The 23,949-nt window shown below is 40.7% G+C and overlaps 5 protein-coding genes and 1 non-coding gene across 8 annotated transcripts; 3 read left to right on the plus strand and 3 right to left on the minus strand.

The window, feature by feature from the left end:
* Positions 1-25: 25 nt before the first annotated feature.
* On the minus strand, positions 26-6,895 carry LOC105450797 (TATA element modulatory factor). Its single transcript, XM_011690820.1, has 11 exons — positions 5,948-6,895; positions 3,626-5,607; positions 3,442-3,543; positions 3,095-3,373; positions 2,683-3,021; positions 2,397-2,609; positions 2,175-2,321; positions 1,681-2,073; positions 1,366-1,606; positions 1,161-1,287; positions 26-1,073 (listed from the first exon to the last, which is right to left on the minus strand). The coding sequence occupies exons 2-11, from the start codon at positions 5,596-5,598 to the stop codon at positions 787-789; spliced, it is 4,101 nt and encodes a 1,366-aa protein (XP_011689122.1). The 5' UTR covers positions 5,599-5,607; positions 5,948-6,895; the 3' UTR covers positions 26-786.
* LOC105450894 lies at positions 6,054-10,661 on the plus strand. Its single transcript, XM_011690999.1, has 7 exons — positions 6,054-6,234; positions 6,677-6,715; positions 6,873-6,958; positions 8,289-8,803; positions 9,102-9,404; positions 9,506-9,687; positions 10,069-10,661. Exons 1-7 carry the CDS (start codon positions 6,054-6,056, stop codon positions 10,584-10,586), a joined length of 1,824 nt encoding a protein of 607 aa, XP_011689301.1. The 3' UTR covers positions 10,587-10,661.
* Trnai-uau lies at positions 6,941-7,034 on the plus strand. The gene is made up of 2 exons: positions 6,941-6,978; positions 6,999-7,034. It is a non-coding gene; the product is annotated as a tRNA-Ile (tRNA).
* Positions 10,617-12,519, minus strand: LOC105450796 (titin-like). Of its 3 annotated transcripts, none has more exons than XM_011690819.1 (5): positions 12,170-12,519; positions 11,903-12,066; positions 11,590-11,863; positions 11,141-11,515; positions 10,617-10,991 (listed from the first exon to the last, which is right to left on the minus strand). In XM_011690819.1, exons 1-5 carry the CDS (start codon positions 12,249-12,251, stop codon positions 10,762-10,764), a joined length of 1,125 nt encoding a protein of 374 aa, XP_011689121.1. In that variant the 5' UTR covers positions 12,252-12,519; the 3' UTR covers positions 10,617-10,761. The 3 variants fall into 3 exon arrangements, with proteins under 3 accessions (XP_011689121.1, XP_011689119.1, XP_011689118.1); XM_011690817.1 differs by having other exon boundaries at positions 11,590-11,914; positions 11,954-12,066; positions 12,170-12,517; XM_011690816.1 differs by having other exon boundaries at positions 11,590-12,066; positions 12,170-12,515.
* Positions 12,520-12,574: 55 nt separating this feature from the next.
* On the plus strand, positions 12,575-13,272 carry LOC105450795 (IQ domain-containing protein K-like). The gene is made up of 4 exons (XM_011690815.1): positions 12,575-12,681; positions 12,766-12,902; positions 13,010-13,139; positions 13,198-13,272. Exons 1-4 carry the CDS (start codon positions 12,637-12,639, stop codon positions 13,264-13,266), a joined length of 381 nt encoding a protein of 126 aa, XP_011689117.1. The 5' UTR covers positions 12,575-12,636; the 3' UTR covers positions 13,267-13,272.
* Positions 13,273-13,282: 10 nt separating this feature from the next.
* LOC105450798 lies at positions 13,283-23,369 on the minus strand. Its single transcript, XM_011690821.1, has 9 exons — positions 23,254-23,369; positions 20,734-21,007; positions 20,422-20,592; positions 19,028-20,125; positions 17,671-18,456; positions 17,228-17,390; positions 16,378-16,735; positions 15,608-15,953; positions 13,283-13,593 (listed from the first exon to the last, which is right to left on the minus strand). The coding sequence occupies exons 2-9, from the start codon at positions 21,004-21,006 to the stop codon at positions 13,408-13,410; spliced, it is 3,381 nt and encodes a 1,126-aa protein (XP_011689123.1). The 5' UTR covers position 21,007; positions 23,254-23,369; the 3' UTR covers positions 13,283-13,407.
* Positions 23,370-23,949: the final 580 nt, after the last annotated feature.

The following is a 23,949-nucleotide window of genomic DNA, read 5'->3' on the forward strand; positions in this document are numbered from 1 at the left end:
CATGACATGAAATAGACAATTACCATGCATCGTAAATCCCAACCACGTAATATTGAAGCGTATTACAGAGATATTATTTATAGAGAAATTACATGTTCGACGCAATGCATTTTCATTTATGCTTACATAAATATCAAAAATATGGACCCGATATTCCTAATTTATGTGTGATCTGCTGCACACAATAGAGAAGTCATTAATGGTTTATATATCACTATATTTAAATGATAAAGTACATTTTTTCATTATATTATATACATATTAATATCATATTTAAACATTATATAATACAATCCAATATCACATGATCCTCCCTGATATTAAATTAAAATTGAAACACATGAAACAATAACTATACAAGGAATACTAATAACTGTAACAACTGCGGAAGAAAAAGACTTGTCAAATTTGGATACTTCCGATTCATTTTTTTTTTTAGATCTCTCTCACCTCTGATCCTCAATAAAATAAATATATTTATATATAACTTCACAGAAATAATTTCATTTGAAATCTTATCGGGCATCTAAATCCTTTATCACAAATTTCCGCATATGTTTGCGTTAGATAATATAAATATACATCTCCTACGCCGGACTATGTGTATTAAAGTTATCCGCTATAAAACTTCACTGTATGCCGGATCTCGCTAGAAACAGACGAAATGATTATGTGATAGAACGTGCCGAACGTGCGTGTGTATGTGTAATTGAAGTTTCCTAGAGAGAATTGTAGGCTGCGCGCAATAAGTCTTCGTTTCTGATCAATTTTGCATTTCCAACCAAGTTAATTCTGCCGTTTCAGAAGTTGATCAATTTGCATTTTGTACATCTCCTTAACGTCCTCGAGGTCCAGCCGCAACTCCTGATTCTCCTCGACCTTTTCGCCGTACATCTGCAACAACGCGTCGTATCTGGTTTGCGTCTCGTTAAGACTCTCGTTGAGCGCCCGCGCTTCCGCGACGCTGGCACTCAAGTCCTCGACCTTCAAAGTTAACGTTGCCAATTCCGAATTCAGTGCGTCCCTCTCTGCGTTTCGTCGAGACAATTCCCACTGAAGTTGCTGTATTTCACCTGCGTATGAAGAAGAAATGAAATCAGGGATTAGCGGCAATGAATAACGAAAAACAGAATTAGCACGTGAACAACACGTGAGTTTACCATCTCTCTGTTTCAATTGCGCTTGCAAGTTCTCGAAAATCGATGTACTATTCGAACCCGTTATGATGCTTTCGTAAGGTATTGGAGGAAATCTGCCGGAGTTATTATCAAATACTGAATCGCTAAACTGAAAAAAAAAAAAACAATTTTGTATTATATACGGAGTAATTATCGATAATTTTTGCAATAACATTTTTATACATACACCCGGCCAGGCACTATTTGCACTGCTGACGGATTCTTGTCCAATACTGAGAGTAGGACTAAATCGTGATTCCTCGTCGGTATTTTGCTGCTGTTCCAATATTGCGTTATTTCTTCTCCGTTCTGCGTCAGTCGCTGCCTTCTCGATAGCTAATGTATTCTCAAGTGCGTTTATTTCTCTCTTCAATTCCTGTATATGACTGGAATGTGTCTGCTCGAGGGTGTTTATCGCATCTTGCTGTCTGCAATTTGAATTTTGTTACAGGTTGAATATTATCGCGTCTCAAGAAAGTGTGTATACATTCTAAACGCTTACTCTTTATTTTGCTCTAATAATCTCTTGTTCTCCTCTTTTAATATATCATGAAATTCCTGCAATTGCGACCTTTCTTTCTCTTTTACATTGAGTTTCGATTCCAAATGCGACTCTTTGGATTTCAGATTAATATTCTCTTCTCTCAAAAGGCGATCCATCTCGATTAAATTCTCGATTTTTGACTGCAATTCGATATTTTTCTCCGATAAAATCTTCTCCTGCTTCATGAAGCTGTTGGATTTATGCAGTAAGTTCGCTTGAAGCTGTTCTATCTGCCTTAGTAAAGGTTTTGTTGCTACCGAGACGGATTCGGATAACTCTTCACTTCTGGCTTCTGCGGCTTCTAATCGTTTAAGTAATTCGTTGTTTTCGTGTTTGAAAAACTCTTCCCTTCTATAACATGAGAAAATAGATATTAGAATATCTTCAAAATTGTTTATATAATAAATTATACACGATTTATATGATAAAGGGTATTTATATACAATATTTACTTGACGTGAGCTTCTTCAGCTTGACGGTATTTCAATTTTAAATCCTCCACTTGTGCAAACAGTTGGCACGATTCGCCTGCGTTATCCACAGCTTCTTTTAATTCCTCTTCAGTGGCTAGCAACTTTTTCTTCGTTTCTGTTAAGTCCCTATTACATACAAATTTTTATTATGCACATAAAACTCGTTTTATCTTAGAATCAATTAATGACTCTATGACTCACACTTTTGCAGCATCCAAGCTCTTTTTATAGGCCTCCATCTTATGTACCGCATTGTCCAACTTTTCTTGTAACGTTAATATCTCCTTTTCTTGCTTTTTAGTTTTCGCCGTCAACGTGTGAACGGCTTCTATTTGACTCCGCTCTACCTCCTCTTTCGCATGCAGCGATCGTTTCAATCTCTCCAATTCTGTATTCTGTTCCTCTACTTGCTCTCTGGAAAAAATGATAAATAAAAACGACGAATATAATTATTGCTGTCGTTTGCTTTTAATATAAGATTAAATACTTTTGACTCTTTATCGTTGCATCAGTCTCTTTCTCCTTTACGCGCAGCTTTTTTATAATGTTGCTATGTTGAAGTTGTTGTTTACTGAGTTTTTCGCCCTCTTCACGAAGCTCCTTTATGATTTCATCCTTCTCGGCGTTTATGTTAGACATCTCCTGCGACGATAAACGCGAAGCCGCCTCTAACTTCAACTGATCTAAATTTTTCCTCAACTGATCGCGTTCCCTTATCGCCTGCTGAAATTTCCTCTCCAGTGCCGACAGACGCTGCGTATATTCATCCGTGATTTGATTTATATTTTGATTTTGCTCCGCATGTTTTTCAAAATTCTCAAGCTGTCTGTAAAACATATCTATTCATGATACCTATTATTTGATAAGATGATATTTTAATACAATTATGATAATCTTACTTTATTAAATTTGTGTTTTGTTCATGTAATTCCATATTTATCCTGCTTATGTCGATTAACTTCGATTCTCTCGCTTCTAAAATCTCGGTCATCTCCTGCACACGTTTCAACAGTTTTTCAATTTCCATATTCGCTTCATCCGACCCTATGCTGATTTCGCTCAATTCTCGAGAATGACCCCGGGTCTTTAAAGTTTTCGTTAGCAAATCACCGCTTTTACTTAACTGCAATTTCGCCGGGCTCTGTCGCGATTGGGTCGAACTTGAATCTCCATTAGGACTGTTGACAAATAATACATTGTTAGTCAGCATCGAATATTAAATAAAAACATGTTATTACATTCATACCTAGATATTATTTCAATGTCGCTTGATGTTGTAGTTTCTAATTCGTCTCCACTTGTATGTCCACTGGCTTGATCAGATCCAATTTTTACAAGATCGGAACGGCTGTAAAGGAAGCAAACTTTTGATAGAAGAGTGTAGTTATCAATTTGAATGGTATATGTGAATTAAACAATGTGAATTAAACCTTTCTGACGATATAGGCGAATTTTCTCGAGGTACTTCCGTGCAATGAGTCTCCATATCGATTATTTCACCCTTTTCGACCATAGCGTCAGCTAGCATAGTCTTCACATAAGAACTAGTAGTCAAAGGCGTCTCCAGGACTTTGGAATCGCTCGTACAAAGTAATGTTGCGTTATCCTCCGAACTGCTCTCTATCAAGGTACCTTCCCTGCTTGAATCGGTTGATATTAAATATTGATCAGTGCTCTCGACCATTTTTGTTTCTTCCATGCTTTCGACTTGGCTATCTGGATCCGGTGGTTCTATAGTGGTACTCATTAATTGGGAAAAGGTGGAAACGTCCGATTTCTCATTTACTCCTTCCAAATGATCCAACTTGCGAATTGGCTGTGTAGTAATCGGCTCGAGTGTCAGATGTAAATTATGTTTCTCCTTGAGCGAATCAAGGCTCAAATTTAACTTGCTCTCCATGCAAACCTTTGCCGACGTTTGCCTGTCATCCGGACACGAATCGTGCATCTTTATCTTCACATTCATATCGGCCAATTCCATCTTATTTTTGTCCAATTGTTGTAACGGCTCAAGTACCGTCATGACTGTACCCTCGGAAGCCGAGGTGTAAGAATCTTCGGCCAGGCTCATCTCGTCCGTCTCGTCTACGTCCGGTATCACCTCGACGCTTTCAGGGGAAGTTTTTGAGCTGTCCGTTGCGTGCAATAAACTTTTATTCGTGTCCGAGCTAGAAAACGCATTGGGTGACGGTGTGCTGTCAATGCTGTGAGGATATGGACTGACATTCAATGTTTTCACCTCCTCCATCGGAGATTCGTACGGAGAGATGTCGGATGATGAAGCTTCCGCTGGATCTCTACTCGGCGGATGCAACATGTTGGTACAGTCTATGCACGGAGTGGCACATTCGTCTCCACTCAGGATAGGAGAGGACTCCAAATTCTTTGGATCTATCGGCGATAGATAGGGGCTGCTGTCGCTTTTCCAATCTCCCAGGATCTCCACGGAACTCGGTGACGTTACCAGACTGTCCGGCAGTATCTCGACCGATTCGGAATTCACCTTGATATCGACGATGGAGGGACTTAACGAATTAGTAACGGAATTGAGATCCGACTCTGGTGTGGTGGTGCAATCGGTGTTGGATTGCGAACCAAGTATCTCCACGCTCTCCATGCTCTTCTTGTCGCTCTCGGAGGAAACGTTAGGTACTTTGTGGAACACATTAGTGGGACTCGACGTATTGATATCGTTGCTTTCTGATGCCACTTCATTGTCAGACTGTTCAGCTTCTTCCCCGTTAGTGGAATCACTATCGGTATCGTCCACCGTTGGCGCACAGTACAATTGTTCCAAGTCCAAACTGGCACTTTTAATCGTATCGGTACTAATAGAAACGACATTGTCCAAAGATGACTGTTCTGATAATATACAAGATTCCGACGCAGTTTTATCGTTAGATTCTTTAGACATGCTACGATTAATATTTACAGACTCACTGACAGCACTAGACTCTCCTTTATCCTCCTTATGTACAGATTCGCTCTTTGCTATCGTGGACTTTAAGTCTTTTGTTGCCAATTTTTCAGGGGCGGAAGTAGAAGACACTATGCCATGTTGGTGTTCATCTTGATCAGTAGTGCTTTGCAAGGATTTGGAATGCTTGACAGCCTTCCATCCATTCCCATCTATAATCTTTGGAGGCTCAAAAAACGAGCCTGTGAAGCTACCCCAAATACTGCTCGAATTTTGTTGCTTCTGTGGATCGCCTTCTCGTTTGTTGGCCCCCTCTTCATTCTGCAATCCCCAACTCGCGAAAAAATCTGAAGATTCGTCTGGACGCGACTGAATCACCTTCGGTTCTTCCTCCTTGATATCCAGGGCCTTGTCTATGGTCTTCTGAGCTCCCTTCAGAGCGGACTTTGCCAAATTGGCAAATCCTGCGGCGTCAAACCAGCTCATGTTTTATGCCTGAGATAAGAAAAGGACAAGTAAATTACGATTCTATTTATATTAAATCACGCTATATACAGATAAGTACAATGTAGCTTTTAATGACAGAAAATGTCAACATGTGGGATATGCGACACGTAAACACACAAATAGTCTCTGCAAAATACATACAGCAGAATTAAATTAAACAAAGTCGCGCGTATTTTTTAAATCGACATAAACCCTCGACAGAAAATTAATGTCACGACAGGCCAGCCAGGACTCGCGATGTCACGCAAAAAAAAAACACGCATGCTACCGCGCTGTTAACGTGGCACTTCCTCTCTCCTGGCTGCTCGCGTTACCGCGGTCGACGTACATGACATCCTCCGGGGCGACGAGGCGTGACGGCGAGGCGCGGTCTCGGAATCGGTGGCCGAGATCCTCCTGTCACCGCCTAACCGATCTGCACGTCGACTGTCAAGATGTATTTAGCAGCCGACATGATGCTCGTGACGGTTGTCGTGTGTGCTGTCGCTGTCACATCCAACGCTCGTTCCTCGCAGTCTCTCCGCCAGTACGGCTCCCTTTTCCCGTTCGCTTTGTCGCCGATCTCCTCCGCTGATTCCTCGTCGAGCCTCCACGATCGCGAACGCGAAATGCAACGTGCGCGATCGATCACGCAACACGCACAACCTAAACCTCACGACGCGAAAACATCGGAATCGGATTTACGTTTCAATTACACTCTCTACACTTTTTTCACCTTCTCTCTTTCTCTTTCTAACCTATATTCTAACCTATATTTGTCTCATCTCGTGCCTGTCATTGCCGTCATTGTGTTAAGTAATTTCATTTGCGGAGCTCGAAGTCTAATAAACAACAGTGTTCCTTTATTTTGTTTATTCAGCATTTTTTTATAGATTCTACATTCTGTTCTCTCCTTAAAGCCAAGATATATGTAGGTATCTTATTTGACAATGAAATGAGAGAAGTGTAGATACATACAGCTGAAAATTGAGTAACGACACTGACGACAAACAACGTTAGCCATGAGTTGTCAAAATGAGAAATGTAGACGTCACTAATTTCCTCGCGAATTGAATAGGAAGAGTCGATTGTGCGACAAAAGGGATAAATACAATAGGTATGCGCGAATAAAGTATAAGTACATTTGGATATACACTTGGCAATTATTCGAGGAATTGAAAGCTCGTTTCTACCTCAGCTTGATTTTCGCAAAAATTATCGAAATTACATTCGAATTAATTTACGATGAACGGATCGACAATACGTGAAATAAGAGCGAGAGGCTTCCAGCGTTGGCGATACCATCGCAGAAGAGCCCCGTTTAGCGACTTCTCTCCCAACCGCTCCAGTGGCGCAATTGGTTAGCGCACGGTACTTATAAGAGCAGTATCTCGTGAGCGATGCCGGGGTTGTGAGTTCGAGCCTCACCTGGAGCATTTTTTTTTTCCGTCAATACGCGAATCGATCTGATTATTTCATAGCTTCACGCACTTAATACTACCGCTGTGTATTAATTAAATTAGCTATTAAATATATAATAAGATATTATCGCTATAGAATCTATAATAATTTCAACACTTAGGGTAATTTGTTACGATGATCAATTATATCATCAAATATTCTATTTTGTTAAAAATTAATATGACATAATTTATATTATATATAAAAAGTTTTCAATAAAAATGTATTCAAAATTAAATCTTTAGGAATTCATCAAAAAATTACCAATAATTTTGAAATAAGATAAATAACGTAAAAAAATATATACAGATTTACATTTTGTAAACGTACATATATTTTTTATATACATATATATATATGTACACATATACACTACACACATAATTTAATAAGTAATAAAGTATGTGTATGTATATATAATATATATACATTTTAATGTAATAAATTTAATACAATTTCTATTAAATTTCATATGTAGGACGTATATAGCTTATTAGGCTAAAGATATATACATATAAAATAGTAAGCATATTTCATATATTATCAATGTTAGATATAACACGCTTAATATTTTTCCTTTAAAAAGAAACATACAGCAACGCATAAGGTGTATAATATCAGCAATGTTAGGCTGGAAATCTGAAAATGAACGTGCGACTGTATGCGAGTCACAGAGAGGCCTTCTGACCTAAATTGATCGAGATATAATGGACAGCGTGAGAGTGACGACGACAGATCCTGCCGTTATCATTATTAATGGCAGCCGCGTTAAAATCGAGGATGCGAACGATGTTTTATGCTAAGTATTCGATCGTCATCCAAATCACGAATTGCGGTACCTATTAAAACGTCTGATGGCCGATGTTCGCCGATGTTTGTTCGCCGGGCGGAACAATGACCATCGGGATCCGGTTTCGCGAAGGTGCGCGCTTTAAAAGCGCTTTAAAAGCCCACCCACGGCTTCGTCGATCATCAGTCGCACCCCGTTATTCAGTATATTTCGATCGTGTTATGATTCGCAATACAAAATGTGCTCGACGCAGGTGATGTTTCGAAAATATTTAATTGCCTAATTTTCAATAAGAGAATTTCGAAAATATCAAAGTTTTTTTACATTATATTAGATTTAAATTAACAAGAGGATTAGATTTAAATAAACTGAACTTTTATGCTTAATTCATTGCACTAATTTAACAATAATTTAACAAATTAATTGGCGATAATTGCAGATATATCGATGGCTCCTCTTCGCTAGCGCGATATCTTCAGGGAATTTCGCGTACGGATTCGCTTCTCAGGATGCGATCTTTGTGAATTTCCATCGCAGATACAATGTCTCGAAAGTGCAGGCGATACTCCGCGACAATAGTTATTTACCTCCAGCTTCGATTCCGGATTTCTCCGTGCCGGAAGTGATCGATAACAGAGCTCGAAACGTAGCGGTCGCGATGACGGACGAGATCAGAAACTATCCCAATGCGTTGTATCATCTTCCCGGACGGGATTCCTTACGGGTCCTCACGCGCAAAAGTCCGCACGACACGAGATATCCGGAGAGCGACGGGTTGCAAATACCTCTGCATCATCGTCGACCTACTTTCTCGCAAGGCAAACACCCTCAACAGACCACAACGCAGTCTCCTCCTTCTCCGTCTCCTCCCTCTGAAACATCACCAGCCTTCGCAAATCCCGTTAGCGTCGAGGAGATGTCCTGTCAAAACACGAGAGGCGAATTGTTCTTCAGGTAATGAAATTCAAGAGGGCTTTAATTCTCTATCTTTTATCGCATACTACGCTAGTCTTTTTCAAATACAAAATGTAGTCTTTTCAAATCTAAAATGTAATAAACATTCTTATACTTTGCAATAACACAGAAGAAAAAAGATACTTGACACAACTAAACAATTCTTCAAATCGATAAATTAATTTGAAAAGCATATTTTATTTATTTGAATTTGAAACAACCTATATATTATATGCGCACGTACATACGTATAATTTCATATTACATATGTGTCATATTACCCGATCCATAATCATAGAGCATCCATCAAAGCGCCGAGAAATTCAGTTCCGCCGGTGATAGGCAACGTGACAACGGGCGATGTTTGTCGAGCGATAGCGATCAGGGATTCTTATCGCATTAGTTTTGAGAGGGACCAAGTCTGGGATTGCGGGGTCGTCGATTGTTCCATGGACGGCAACCAATCGTACTGCCTTGATCTGAGATTTCCCGTGATCTCCGGTCTACGACTGAGGGACGACTACAGGGTGACGTTGCGATGTAAGACCCAGGACAGGATCGCGTATCACACCAGGCGAATCAGCGTGAAGACTTTGGAAGCGTAAGACGTGTCATTTGTCTTCTGGCAAAGTCTAGCAAAAAATAAGTATCCGTCCGGCGGGAAACACGCCGGACTATTCAGATATATTGTACTTCCCTCAGGAAGGCGAGAAACGTACCGGGCGTGCTAAACGGCGGCGCCGAAAATACCTTGAATGTTGATGTGGGACTGTTCAGGAAGACTTACGACTCGAAAAACATTTTCGACACGAGGATACAATCGGGCGGCACGGTCGTCCTCGGCGAGGAGATTCTGCTGCGCGTGTTAGTCAACGGCGATGACAGTAAGCGCATTAGTGCCGAGAACAGTGATAACACACTTTTATTCCTTTAGTAAGACGAATGGCGTGCTTGGGATTCCGACAGCGACTTCATGTAACACATATACGATTCGCTAAATCGATAATTTCACTCCAAGAGAATATATAAGAGATAATTATAAAGTCATAATTCTAACAAATTAATCATATAAAATTAATCCGACAAGCGGAAATTAAATTTGCATAATTAAGATCGTTAACTGTATAAGTATTTATAATTATATTAATGATGTAGTCAATATAAATTAAATATGAGAATGAGAGTCGGACGATGAAAATTATCGCAATTACTTACGCGATCTTAATTATCATTATTTTAATTTTTATCCTTCCGCGTGTTTAAAGGCTGGCGATATTCGAAGATCGGCCAAGTGACAATGCATTACGTAGAGGAGCGACAGCGGCAGAAAATCGTTAACAGTCTGTGGATCCTCGACAAGGACGGCTGCTTGAATCCGGACGTGCACGAGATTTGTCCTCGCGAGCAATACGCGATGTCACCGTTGGAGAGCTACCTGATTTTCCAAGCGTTCATGTTTGAAGGCATGAAAGAAACCGACGAGATTTTCCTCACTGTGAAGGCCGTGGCGTGCGTAGAATCCGTGGACTGTGTCCTGGACTGTCCCGGCGGTCACGTTAGACGTGTCAGAAGCGTTTCGGATCGAAATAGTACCGTTGAGTGGCAGAATGACATTATTCTGCGAGTGGTTCTTCCAAAGTACGAGCCACGCGCTTCGCAAAACTATTACTTAGCGATCCTGGTATCGGCGATCGCATTACTCGCGCTAATCGCATCGCTGTGGATCGTCAGAATCTCGCTTCGGCAAAGGATAGCGAAATCCCAAATAATCTTAAACGCTTAATTTATTCTCCTACGAGTATATAAAATTTCAAACTGTATATAGGTGTATATTGAATAAACGAGTTATTGTACATTATGCGATTAACGGTGTCTCATTAATCTTAATGCAAACCGGTTGCGATTCTACGAGAGGCTTAAATGAAGATTACGTGTCGGCTGATATCGATATTTAGGTCTTATGAAACGCGACTCGGCATCTCCCACGCATCCAGCTCGGAGCACAACTTCAATCCAACTGCGAACAATGCGAGAGACGCGAATATGCTCTTTACGAATGGATCCCTGCTCAAAGTATACACCATGCAAGCCAACGAGCATGTGCATACGTCTTCGAAGTAGCTGAAACCCTTCAGATAATAATGATCTACGACCAGCTCCCGTATCTTCAATTTGCGCATAATGCGTTCTGCAATAGGAATGAATCTCGATTTGTAGAACGCATACTGATATAGGTATATATGAGATGTATATATAGGTATCTCTAGAAGGGAAGATCGATATAATACGGGAGACGACAGTACTGAGTTTTCTTCTAAAAATAAGGTAACTGCTTGCCTTTCTGCTCCTTTAAAGGACATGATTCCTCGCAAACATCTTCCGCGACTGCACGCTCACGCGGGACGATCTGTTTTGTTATCTCAAGAGCTCGTCTCGCAGATATTTCTTCCCTAGCCAGTTCTCTAGCTCGTTCCTCAGGCATTGCGGTCACCGCTTCTCGCTCCGTCGGTGGTCTGACAGGTCTTTCGCGATCGATTTTCTTGTACAAGGTGGCCGCATTCCTGGAAATTTCACGCACCGCCCTCGGCTCCTCCGGAATTTCCCTCGTTATTACGGCGGGTAGACTGTCCTGTAATTCCTCGTCGATATATTTCTCGTAGTCAGTCTTGCTATCCTCCTCTTCCTCATATTCTATGGGCTCCTCTGGCTCGACTGTGAAATTACCGTTCAAAATTATCATCGATCAAATTTCTCTATAAATTATCTCATTAATTGTTTTTTATTACAATTATGCTCTTCTAGTTCCCGCGATGGTTCCAATTTAATCTCTGCCTCTGGCGCCCGCTCAATTTTGCCTTCGATAATCTTAGATTTCTCAATTCGAACTTCCTTTATGGGCTCCACTGCGATTCTTTCAACGACAGAATCCTCTTTAACGAAACTGATTTTCTCATCATCGCGATTTGCTATTCTTTTTGTCGGGATAACAGTTTTCTTCGGAACGGTTACAGGTTCTTGGTCTAATTTTTCTTCTGTGATCAAATCGATTTTCTCTTTAATGTCATCAGTTATCTTTTTTGGTGGGATTTTCTCTTTAATGTCATCAGTTATCTTTTTTGGTGGGATTTTCTCTTTAATGTCATCAGTTATCTTTTTTGGTGGGATGACGGTTGGTTCCTGAATAATATTTAACGGAAGTCGCGGTTCCACATTGTTCTTCTTCCGCGGAAAAATCCCGTCCGTCACATTAGGATATTCCGCGACTGTTTCATGAAGATCGAAATATTTACTCAAAATGTATTGATATTTTTAAGACACTCTAACATTTATTAATAACGCGTTCAGACGTCTTATAAAGAGACGTACTTGCATCGCGAAGGTCCTTCCTGACTTTGGGACAAGTTATGGGACATGGGTTCTTTATAGGGTCACAGGAGTTACAGGACATTTAGAATCTATATGTAACACTTCGTACTTCTTCGTGCTAGATTACATATTTATATATGAGACATCTTAATTATTTCACAATTTCGCAAAAATTAGCGAAATGTGATCTAAACAATTTTTATTATCTGTATTTTAGCATATTGTCAATGCCTACTTTTATCTGTTGTCAATATTCTAATTTTATCTTTTGTTGGGGTTAACAAGCAAATTTCATGTATATTCCATGAAATTTCCAAAAGGCCGCAGTGTAATAATTTGCGCTGATTTGTATCTGTATTCGCTTCGTAAACTCGTAGAATTCTTAACGTGTAAACAGAACGATGAATTCATCTGAAAATGTCCCAGATTACTTAAATAAAAATATATTTCCAACTTTATTAACTGCAATGGAAGAAATGTTACTCGAAGCTGATCGTCGAAATGCGATAGAAGTATAATAAGATATCGCGTGTATTTTTAAAAACGGTAAGATAAAGAAAGATATTTTGGAAAAAAAATTACTATATGCTTTATAGACACATAAATGCTCCTTCAACGGATTGGATTATCTCGCGGAGATTCTTTGGAATCGAAACTCGCGACATCCGAGTAGATTGTGCACCTGGCAGAATGTGTTTAATATACCACAGTTCAAGCTATGGTTAAAATTGCAGTAAGAAGAAAACATATCCCATAGTCTCTCTTATAATCTTAGAAATTATCAAACAATTTAGATATAAATATATCTTATAAATTATATTTTATTACATTCTTTTCTAGTCCCAGACCAATTTATCCAAAATCATGGTTGTGGACCAAAGAGGAGGCCGCCTTATACATACAAAGCTACGTTCGCGGTTGGCTCGTTAGAAAAAGAATGGATGTTCAGGAGATGCGTCAGTTTTGGAAGGTATTGATATAATTGAGGAATTGAAGTGTATGAATAATGGTTCTCACGTGAATTATAGGTCATTCGCGCGGAGAAAGTGGACGCTCCTCCCGAATTCGATTGTACATCCAATAAAACAGAGCTTTGAGAATCAGATTGTTTTCTTTTTATGTTTTTCTCTCAAGTAATTTATTGCTTCACTTCTCAGGAATAATTTATATAAAATATAATTTATATAAAATATTTATTCTTAACAACTACATATGAACGTTAAATGTAAAAAAAAATCTCACGAGGCTGCTGTCTCTTCTAGCTTTGGGAAAAGAACACTAGATTCATCCACCTTATAGTCCAGTCTCACATTTGGAGTTTCACCCTCCTTGGCTACTCTATAATTTTTAATGCTACCACCTTCGAAGTTATACCGAAGATTTAATTTCGGCTCGACGGGCGACTCGACGCCTCTTGCCTTCATCTGGCGAATTACCATCTGCGAGAACAAGGGCGGAAGGTCTATCGTTCTGGGCAGGATTCTCGTCTCTGGTACCTTCGTATTATTGAGAAACAGATGCTCCTGATCCTTGGGTATTAACGCGTAGTCCGCTTTGTAAGTCACCCTGTCCAACTGTACCGGCTTTGGGTTCTTATGGCCGCGGAAGACTCTCTCAACCAGCACCATGACTTTGCGTTCTTCCTGAAGCAATGCAGTTACGTTAGAAAAAGAAGCGAAAATACCTGAACAAACGGAATTACTTGACAGCACTCCTGATCACCTCTGGCACTTACGTGGGCTTTTTGGGGCAAGGGCATCCCGGCGACTTTCAGTATCTTCATGTAACAGGGCTCGGGATACCTTTGAAAGCGATTCCTTATCACGAGCCTGCCGACGCCAAAGTTCTTCAGATTTCCCAGGATCTCCCACAGGGTCTTTCCCTTGAAATCCGTCGTGCGGCCGATTAACTTTATAGGCATCGTGTGCGGTCGACCGGCGAATGTGGGGTCACCGTTCGAATTTCCCCTCCTACCGCGATTGATTCCGCGTACCACGGGGCTGCTGCCCGATTCCTTTACAATCTCGTCCTCGAGTATTCGTGAAACGCGGTACGGAGATCAACGTTTACTTCACGAAAACCGCACGTACCTCGCGCGACGATACGCAACGTTCCGACCGTTTGTGAGATCACGCGAGAGGTTAGGTTGTCCGCCGGTTGCCGAGCTAGATGCTTCCTCAATTCCTCTGGGAGATGGCGGCACCGCGAACTACTATACCGGCACTATTGCACTCGGGCATTCTCGGACGTGGTCGACTCGTCTAATGGCAACTGGCAAGCGACGCTCTCGCCGAATTCAATTTGCGCGATGCTCGCCGAGCGATATGCGTGCTATTCCGATTACGGAAGGTAGGTTGAATGGCTTTTCGAGTGCTGAAAATGTCCACAAAGTATCGAGAAGACATCCGAGAGGTATTTTGATCCTTCAGGTTGTTCTGTAATGATGCAAGTGCGTACCGCTTGACGTCCGCACTCGTACATATACCTAGGTAAGAAGAATCCGCTTCGGAAGCACGTAATACTCCGAAAACACAGAGCATGATTACAATTAGATGGCGAAAGTTCGCGTTGGCGATTTTATTCGAACGAAATCTTTCTCTCGGGATGCAAGGCACAGTGGCGAATACAAGGGGGGAGGGGGGGGGAGGAGAGCGAAGGGGGCGATCGCCACTGGTAATTATAGGCACATTGCAGTCGAACGTATATTATTGTTATCTGCCGTGTTTAAAGTGTTGTTGTCGCCGTTACCTTTTCGTTCGAGAGTCAGATATTTATTTATACGACAAACTCGATTGCATGTCGCGCGCGCAAACGTACCCGAGAGTTCCGAGCGGTCGATCGTAATTTATATATTATATACACGTCGCGGGACATGGTAAATCGGGGCAAAGAGAAACAGTCGTGGAATACAAAAAAATACGTGTATGTAAGTTTATTTATTAAACCGATAAATATATAAGCTGTTGCAAAGAAAATGCATTACTCGACGATCCGAACGCTCGAATCATATATGTATACTTCACAAATTGCGTGCCGTGTATTGCTAGCCGATGCGCAAATAGCGCCGAGATTGCACGACTCTGGCGCACGATCTAAAGATCTATGTACAATAAGTTAGGCATTTTTAAATAAAAAAAAAAAGTAAGAGAAACTTGCCTATAGATGAGACAAGAATGAGTAATGATCGTATGAATATCTATCTTTCCGCTTTAAATCGGCCACCTTCAAGCGCGAAATTTGTTTATACGCAAATAGAATTAATTGTTTTAGTATATAAATATAATACATATAAATATATACCTATATATAAAATATTGCAAACTATCGTCACCGATTTTGGCGACGAAGACCATTTGATTTTGAGAGATAGAACTTTGTCAAGTCCTTTTTATGTCGAATACGACTTGTGAATTGAATTTTCTCTTATCAGTAATTCACGATCTGGTGGATCCAGTCGAGATAGTGAGAGACGCGCGCGTAGACGCCAGGCACGTTCGGCTGGCCGCAACCGATGCCCCAGGAGACGACGCCGGTCAACTGCCAGCGGCCCTGACGCTCGCAGACCATCGGGCCACCGCCGTCGCCCTTGCAGGCATCCTTGCCCTCCTCGCCGCCGGCGCAGATGAAGCCCGGATGGAGGTTGAAACTGGGCCCCAGCCGCGTCCGTCTCATCTGCTGTTCGCACACTTGGTTGCTGACGACAGGTACGTCCACCTCCTTCAATATATTTTGAAATTTGCCGTAGTCGCCGAAGGCGTCCTTGCCCCATCCAGTGGTCCAACATCTACCGCACATTACGATCATTTGTTAGATTTCAATTAAAATGCACCGCGCGTTTACAGACAAAAGTCCGTTTGAAAAGAGGTTTTCAGTTTACAATTATTTGATTTCTTACAATTAATAACAGAATTTTAAAAAGATTGATTATATCATTTGTTATGCACAAATCAATTTTTTGCAGAAATATCTGCATTTTAGATATATATATATATCTTGATAAAAATTATTTTACACGTAAATATAAACGTTTGTGTACAAAATTTTTTTGTTGACATCAATTATTCCTTTAACAAATGTAGAGAGTTATAAGAATCAGAATTCACTATAGCCTTGAATAATTTAAAAGAAATTCTTGTAATATTAATGAAAAATATTTTAAATAATTTTTTTTCACGTTTATCACGTTTTGTAAATTATGGGCAACGCACCTTGTTCCGGTGAAATCGTCGTGTTTATCCGGCAAACAGGCGGCGCTAATGTGAGGATGCGTTCCGAAATCGATGTCATGGTCCAGCTTCAAAATAGCGATGTCGTTGGCAAGAGTGCCGGCGTAGAATTCAGGATGCACGAAGACGCTCACGATGTTGCGCTCGATGTAGGGATAGAATTCAACGTCATGACCCACGTCCCATTCGCCTAATCGTGCGCGAAGATCACGACCGGCGTGGGTCTTGACGCAATGAGCGGCGGTGATGATGTGCCGGGGCGAGATTAAAGTACCTCCGCAAATGTAGATGCTTTGCGTGGCGTCCTTCTTTAGAATAGCCACTTGCCATGGGTATTCACCTGAATTAGGGAAAAGATTTAATATAACGATAATATATTGTCGTGCGTAATAAAATATTAAAAATTTGATATTTATATAATTAAATATGATTTTATATGTGCGGAAAAATATCTCAAATAATATCAAATTGCTAAGTAGTGAAATTGCAATATATAAAATTATATATCAAGTATTTAAAGCATATGAAAAATTAATGCTCGAAATTTAATATTATAGTAATAATATTAAATTCGCGGATAACGATGACTGATCTATACATTTAGAAACATATTTTATTTACATCATCAACGCGTATTTATATGATCTTGCAACCGATAAGCGATGGTATCAGTTAAACATTTACTATTCTTAAAATTATAACAGAAAAGAGCTTCTTTATGCTTTCTAATTTAATATTCTCAAGGCGTGGGTATTTTTCCGAAACGTCTCAAACTACTGACAATCCTTTTCTAATGCTATCCATTCAATAAATTGCGTTAAGAATCACATACCGAATTCGGAGTCTCCGTCGACATAGACCGGGGTCTTGATACGGCCATTGATGCCCTGTGTGTTCCTAACTCCGCATTGACCGGGTCGCGGGCGTGCCCCTATTATGTGCGATCTCTGGCAGCAGACGTGATGAGAACCGCAAGTCGGCGGGCCGTATCGTCTCTGCGGATAGAAAAGGATCGGTCAATTGATTTCGTCCCGACGCATTCGCGACGAGTTCTACTTATCGTGTTCTCGACTTCTATATCTGTGCTATACATCGCCGCTCAGTTTGACAGTCCCCGCGTTTCGTAAGTTCGCAGAGTCGGTAGGTATCACCGTGATCGTCGTCCTGAGTCATTCGCCGACGGCCTCAGCCGCTTTACAGCGGTTCTACAACCTCGTTATTTCAACGGTTAAGTCTGTTCAGCAGAGCGAACAGACCAACCGACCGTGTCCTTACCTCCGATGTCGTTTCGCTAAACGCCGCCGTGTCGCGTCTCCTTCGATTCGGAAAGATAATCTTTCCGCTCTTCTGTCGCTCATCACCGGCGAGTCCTTGCGGCGAAGCCTTCGACAAGTCCTTTGTCGAGAATTGTCTACCTTTCGTCGTCGACGCGTTTCTCGCGCGAGCGCTTCTATAGTAATCATCCTGATAATCGTCCGAATAATCGTAATCATCGTAATCGCCGGTATCGTCCTTGTAGGAGGGATAGTATCCGCCGTGAGGCTTGTGATAGATCGGTTCGTGATGTTGATGAACATCGTACGACGGCGGATAAAACGGCGGTCTCGATGGATAATGATAGATCGGTTTCTCATGATGCGTGTGATAATGAGGAGCGTAAACGCCGTAATGCCCCGCGCCGTAATGACTGCCATAATGACCGCCGTAATGACCGCCGTAATGACCACCGTACAGTCCATATTTCTTGTGGGCCAGGAGGTGGCCTAGCTTGTGAATAAGTCCTGCATTCGGCGTTACATGAAGATTCACGTAAGGCTTGATGACCTTCTCGCCGTACTCGTCTTTGGTGACCTGCACCGCTACGAGCGGATTCACGGCGACCGGGCCTAGATTTATGCCCTGTCCGTAGCTCGGCGCGTACCCCGGGATTCCCAGGGGATTACCAGGATGGGACGCGATCGGACCGACACCACCGGTCTGCGGTAGGCCGAAACTAACGCCCCAAGTCGGCCTCACGTTCAGTTTCGAGGTGTCCAGATTGCCGGTTCCTACCGTCAGTCTCTGCAACGAGAGAGTCGAACAAATTCACGTAGAGCCGAGGTCTGTTTCTCTCTCTCTCTCTCTTTCATCCCAATTTCCGTTTTTTTTTTTTCGGGAGGATTAACACGTTGATTATACAGTTGAAACTTTCTCGTCGCTTTTCCTCGCACTCGCTCGCGGTTTGTTAGAAGCGATTCGTTCGACCCAGATCACACGAGTCCCGATGTCCTCCATTACGACGGCTTCTAATCTATCGTTTCTAGTACGGACGTTTAATTGCGTGGTTGCATATAGTCTCGGACGAGCCGACTGAATGAGCGTGTCAAACTGAGCGATACGTGTTAGAACAATGGCACTGTGTATTTGTTATAAGTAGCATGCATTTTACACGTCCGATAATTTAATCAATATATACGAGTCGAGCTTCCGATGCGTCGAATAATTTCAATTAATATTTAATTTTCAAACCTAAATTTGAATCTCTAATCTAAATATCATGGTCGAAGTTTAATAATTTATACCTACATTGATTGTCACATCGTTCGCTCGGAACTCGTAAGAAAAGCGAGAGAAACAGTCTGTGTCAACTTACTGCTTGTATCTCCTGCTTGTCGTCCTTCTTGGTAATGTGTTTGACATCCCTACGGCTTCGCTTCGTAACTTCCGCTTTCTCTGCCATTTCCTTCGTCCGTTCATTTTTCGCCTGCTCGGTCTCGTTCACTCCCTTGGGCACCCTCACGACATTCATTGTGCCATTTCCGTCGGTGATCACCACCTCCTCAGTATCAGCCTCGATGTCTTTGTCGAGATTGCGCGGATCGATAGCCAAGTAGAGATCATCCTTGCGGCCTACGTGATTAACCGTCGCACATTGATCGTACGGCACGCATACGCAATCTTCGTGAGACGCGGAACCGAAACTGTTGTCGGCGCCGTTATTGAACGGCGGATAATCACCGTCGTAACCATTGTTTCCCAGGAACTGATTATTGGCGCCGAGTTGTCCACCGAACTGTTTGCCGTTCTGCTTTTCGTAAGTGGGATAACGATCGGCGTAGCCCTTCGCGGACGAAGACGAGACCGACGGACCGTTGTTGCTCGTGGACGTTTTGATCTTAAACGCTTTCTTGTAATCCTCGAAATCGTTGAATGTGGCGCCGTAAGTACCGCCGTTTCCGTAGCCATAACTGCCGAGGCCATTACTACCGAATGTAGGGGATGTCGCGACCACAGCGGGGTTGTGCGCGATGCCATTGGCATCTCCATGATGGTAATGATGATGAACGTGTTGCTGAACACCTAAGGAACTCGGTTGATGTAGGACTATCTGTTTTTTATCGATAAACTTGTCCTCGAAATCGGGTTCAACGTCGATGCCAGGCTCATATATAGGTTTGGACACAAATGGAGGAGGTAGGCCGGGTTTCTTGAATCCAGGATAAGGCCCGACGAAGCCAGGTGGAGGTCTACCGATCGGTCCGGGTCCGGGATAAACGTTGGGCCCCAATGGGGAACCGAAACTCGGAGGTAGCGGCACAGGTTTCGCTGGACCGTAAGGTCGTTTCACGGGTATGGCTGGAAGTGGACGGCCTACCGGCCTGATAGTTACCGGTTGAGCATAAATGACATCGTGTGGATGAATATCGCGGTGCGGAGTATAGTAAGGGCGTCGTCCTTCCACATCTTCGCACTGTAAAAAATAATTAGGTCGTTTTTAAACGTGGTTTAAGTCTCGTAAAAGTCACGATCTCTATAGTATGTAAAACGTTTTTGAGTCTTCAATCATTTGTACAATACTTGCAAATTAAAAAGAAAGAAAATTTGAAACATTAATTACATTTTTATTAATAGTATACTTATAAAGTAATGTGTTCTCAAGTGTTTATAGCTAAGTAATTTTTAAAACTTCTAAAGAAAAGAAACTTAGAATGCTAATTACATTTCTATCGATTAAGAAATTTAATCGGCTTATAAAACTGTACTCACGTTGATCAAACTGAGAGAACAGAGCTTGTCCCTGATGTAAGTACGTGCGATCGTATCATTGCCAAGCTGCAGAGCATTTTGTACATTAGGATCAGAGTAGATTTCATCGTATCCCTCTAGATTGCGACCTTGCCGATTAGATACGAGAATATTGTCGATCACAGTGTCAATCTGATTGAATATACAAACATATTCGTGTAAACTTATTAATTATTCTTTAAAGTGATCGCTATAAATATAAGATTTCACTTTGTCATTTCTGATTTTAATTATTTTTGTAACGTTTAATGAATATTTGATGACGATCCTTACCGTTTCCTGACCAACGACATTCGCTACTCCACTGGCGTCCGATTGAATATTCGCATTGTACGACAACGATTGCGTCTCTTTCTGTTGCGTGTCAGCGGTGTCGAATGTGACGGGTTGATATTTTTCTTGTTCTCCATTCGAGGCTTTGATCGAGTCTTGGTTTTGCCATTGCCATTGTTGTTGCAAAGAGTCACTCGGCGTCTCGTACACTTGAGTACCGTATACTTCTCCCGCTATTGCCAAGCAAGCTATTAGGATGAACTGCGTCCTCATCCTGCAACAAAAGGCAAAAAAACTCAGCTTTGTCTATCTTTTTCATCAATCAGATAAATTGTTTTTATAACGATTTTATCATAATTTATAATTTTAATGAAATTACTGTTTAATCTATTATTAGAATTTATTAATTTTCTAATTTTTTAATTGTAGCGTAATCTGTTATGTATTTTAATTTAATTATTTTTATTTCGTTACTTTTCTTATTACTCTTTTCACTCCATTATTTTAATTTAATTCTTGACGCGAAGCACCTGACGATTTTCTTCTCAATCGATCTCACGAGGATCTCTCGACAATTTCTCTGTGAGTACTGAGCGTGGATACACGTGAAAGTGCATCTCGCCTTTCTCCGTTCGGTTTTATTGTTCACGACAACAGTGGAACGGTTTCTTCGAGTCGAAAATGGGTCAAAATTGACGGACAATACATGTTCGGCCTTCAATACAATTATTATATAACTCTACAATTAAAATTTTTCAATCTTCGGTTGCTCGAAAAAACAAAAAGTCGTATTGCTTACCGGAATAACATTCTTACTCATCCACGTGTAGATACCGGTTTCCGGTAACGGTACCGGACCGGCTAAGGCTGTCTTGCGTGAAGACGTATACAGGCGTGTAATTAAACTGAGAAGGGACTAACGAAAGCGAGAGGAAGTTGGGTGAAAGTCGTTTGGCCGGTTCATATAACATGACGTCTTTCACCGAGCACATCTTCTCGTACTATTTTATTCTTTCCGAAATCGCTTCGTCAACACACGGGGAAAGCAATTGCGTAACGAATGCGGTATGACGTCCACTTGGGCGGGATGATTTAAATTTCAGATTAGGTAAAGTGTCTTCATACGCGAGCTAACGTTTGCCATAGAGCATTTTTTAAATGATTGATACGTGGACTAAACCCGCTGTACGTATTTGGCAAAGGTATATACATAATACGACGCGTCTTTCATTCACCGCCTACGATAGTGAAAGTGGTTACGCGTTTTGTACGTGCAAATAATTTCAATATTTTACTTTCCACTTGCCTTGACATCTCGTGAATTCGCGAATTGATATTCCGTCGCACCGTAGCTTCCTCTATGATGTCCAAGTTACGAATAACGCGACCAGCTTTATATTCTTTCAATCATCCTCTCTAACAACTCGCTTCTTATAATAAATCAATTATCTCCAAGTAGGCCGGCAATAACAAGAAAAACAATTAAGTCGTCCTCAATCGACTCATTAAAAGTTTTATGACTATTCGAAATCTCTAGCATCTCCATGTTTATTATTTGAGGCTAAATCGCTAAATTTGCTTCTTTTATTTCGTTTTTCTCTTGAAAATAAAAAACAAAAATTTAACAAAATGTAAAAAATATCTAAATTTTCAAGTAAAAACAACATTTGAAAGTTCTATGCATTATTTCTGCTTTAAATCAGTAAAATAAAAATTGATCAGCGACAGCTTCTTTTTAAACATTTGTACTACAATGTAGGGTAATTCGTCTTTAGCATACAATGGTGAGTCAGATACGCTTGACAAATCTGCGAATCTGAATAAGAACGAAGCGGAGGCGGTATTTAAAGAGGAGAAAGTTTTTATATATTTCACGATAGAACGAGACACACGTTGGCGAACGCTTTTCACTCCTAATTTCGATAAAGTGTTTTGCATTTTATGAGATACGTATATCTATGCGTATTAAAAAATATATGTTGGAGAAATTTCAATTCTCCAATTATTAAACAAATAACGATGAACGTCCGCAAATATTATATAGCCTCGGTCAATCGGTAATCGATAAAAACGTTTCTTGCCGCAATCTCTGTTCATCACCGAACGTGGAAAAATATTTTTCCCGCAAAAAAAATGAGGTCTCTACTAGGATAGACGACAAGTCACTCCATGATTAAACATGAGAGTTTATTTTAGAGCACAAAGAATTATTTATAATAATTAATTAATTCAACTGTTTTGCTTCTATAGAATTGATTTTATAGCTAATAAAATAATTCATAATCTTTCTCATAATAATTCCAAATATGAATCTCGAGGTACATGGAAATTTTATTATTTAGTTAATATCTTTTTTCTAATGTTACATTACTATATACTTTTGTAATTGTTAATTATATTTTCATACGTACATATTTTTAAAATGTTTAAAAATGAAATTACACAGCTGTAGCAATAAAAAAAAATCTTTTATATTTTTTATAAAATATCAAAAATTGTTAATTGTTTAAATATACGTACCTAATCGCTGTCTTCAGATACACCCGTGATAAACTGATTTTCTCGGTCCGCGACCGCGTCTTATATTCGAACTCTCGCTCTCTAACTGAACACTTTCTCCCTGCACGACGCCGCGGTCTGTGCTTTTACCGAACCCATGACGAATCTTATATACAAGCCGTCTCTTTCGGGGATGCTGGTCCCGTCGCGCGAACCACCGGTGGGGTAGATCCGTGAGTCATTCGACGACAGGCGGATATCCGTCTTCGTGACGCTTCTTCTAGCAGACCGTAAAAACAAAGCGAATCTGAAAAAAGTGTAACCCGAGTAACGTAGCGCGTACCTTAAGTGTGTCAGACTCATCTTTTCGTTGCATGAATACGAAAAATCGCATCTGCCGTCGTTTTTCCATTCTTACAACCATGACGTTCTATTTTTCGATTTATGTACATTGAGAAACGTATATCGCATACATATACAGAAAATCGTACTTTACATTACATTTGCTGTTCTCTCGCGATAGCATTTAAAATATTTATTTTATTGGGAAAATACAAAGAATACAATGAACTCCAATGCGGTACAGTTGAAATTTACATTGTAGCCTCGAGAGAAATTTACGCTGAATAATCCATTGATCCTGTACTGTGAAAAAATAACACAATGGTATATTTAATATGATTTCTATTAGGCACATATTTTAATTCAACATTTGCA

This window comes from Wasmannia auropunctata, unplaced genomic scaffold (genome assembly GCF_000956235.1).
Source record: "Wasmannia auropunctata unplaced genomic scaffold, wasmannia.A_1.0 LD336055.1, whole genome shotgun sequence".
NCBI classification, from domain to species: Eukaryota; Metazoa; Arthropoda; class Insecta; order Hymenoptera; family Formicidae; genus Wasmannia; species Wasmannia auropunctata.

What these genes read in the sequence shown, in the direction of transcription:
- LOC105450797 (XM_011690820.1), bottom strand. Translation starts at nt 5,598, where the DNA reads ATGAGCTGGTTTGACGCCGCAGGATTTGCCAATTTGGCAAAGTCCGCT. An exon ending in AGCTTGGATGCTGCAAAAGT is followed by an intron (nt 2,322 to 2,396) that starts GTGAGTCATAGA and finishes TGTATGTAATAG; the next exon opens with GGACTTAACAGAAACGAAGA. An exon ending in CAAATAGTGCCTGGCCGGGT is followed by an intron (nt 1,288 to 1,365) that starts GTATGTATAAAA and finishes TTTTTTTTTCAG; the next exon opens with TTTAGCGATTCAGTATTTGA.
- LOC105450894 (XM_011690999.1), top strand. Translation starts at nt 6,054, where the DNA reads ATGTATTTAGCAGCCGACATGATGCTCGTGACGGTTGTCGTGTGTGCT. An exon ending in TCGCGAACGCGAAATGCAAC is followed by an intron (nt 6,235 to 6,676) that starts GTGCGCGATCGA and finishes CGAATTGAATAG; the next exon opens with GAAGAGTCGATTGTGCGACA. An exon ending in CCGCTCCAGTGGCGCAATTG is followed by an intron (nt 6,959 to 8,288) that starts GTTAGCGCACGG and finishes CGATAATTGCAG; the next exon opens with ATATATCGATGGCTCCTCTT.
- LOC105450796 (XM_011690816.1), bottom strand. Translation starts at nt 12,251, where the DNA reads ATGTCCTGTAACTCCTGTGACCCTATAAAGAACCCATGTCCCATAACT. An exon ending in GAAGGACCTTCGCGATGCAA is followed by an intron (nt 12,067 to 12,169) that starts GTACGTCTCTTT and finishes TTCATGAAACAG; the next exon opens with TCGCGGAATATCCTAATGTG. An exon ending in TCCTTTAAAGGAGCAGAAAG is followed by an intron (nt 10,992 to 11,140) that starts GCAAGCAGTTAC and finishes TTCCTATTGCAG; the next exon opens with AACGCATTATGCGCAAATTG.
- LOC105450795 (XM_011690815.1), top strand. Translation starts at nt 12,637, where the DNA reads ATGGAAGAAATGTTACTCGAAGCTGATCGTCGAAATGCGATAGAA. An exon ending in ATCGTCGAAATGCGATAGAA is followed by an intron (nt 12,682 to 12,765) that starts GTATAATAAGAT and finishes TATGCTTTATAG; the next exon opens with ACACATAAATGCTCCTTCAA. An exon ending in AGATGCGTCAGTTTTGGAAG is followed by an intron (nt 13,140 to 13,197) that starts GTATTGATATAA and finishes CGTGAATTATAG; the next exon opens with GTCATTCGCGCGGAGAAAGT.
- LOC105450798 (XM_011690821.1), bottom strand. Translation starts at nt 21,006, where the DNA reads ATGAGGACGCAGTTCATCCTAATAGCTTGCTTGGCAATAGCGGGAGAA. An exon ending in GTTCTCTCAGTTTGATCAAC is followed by an intron (nt 20,126 to 20,421) that starts GTGAGTACAGTT and finishes TATTTTTTACAG; the next exon opens with TGCGAAGATGTGGAAGGACG. An exon ending in CGACGGAGACTCCGAATTCG is followed by an intron (nt 16,736 to 17,227) that starts GTATGTGATTCT and finishes TCCCTAATTCAG; the next exon opens with GTGAATACCCATGGCAAGTG.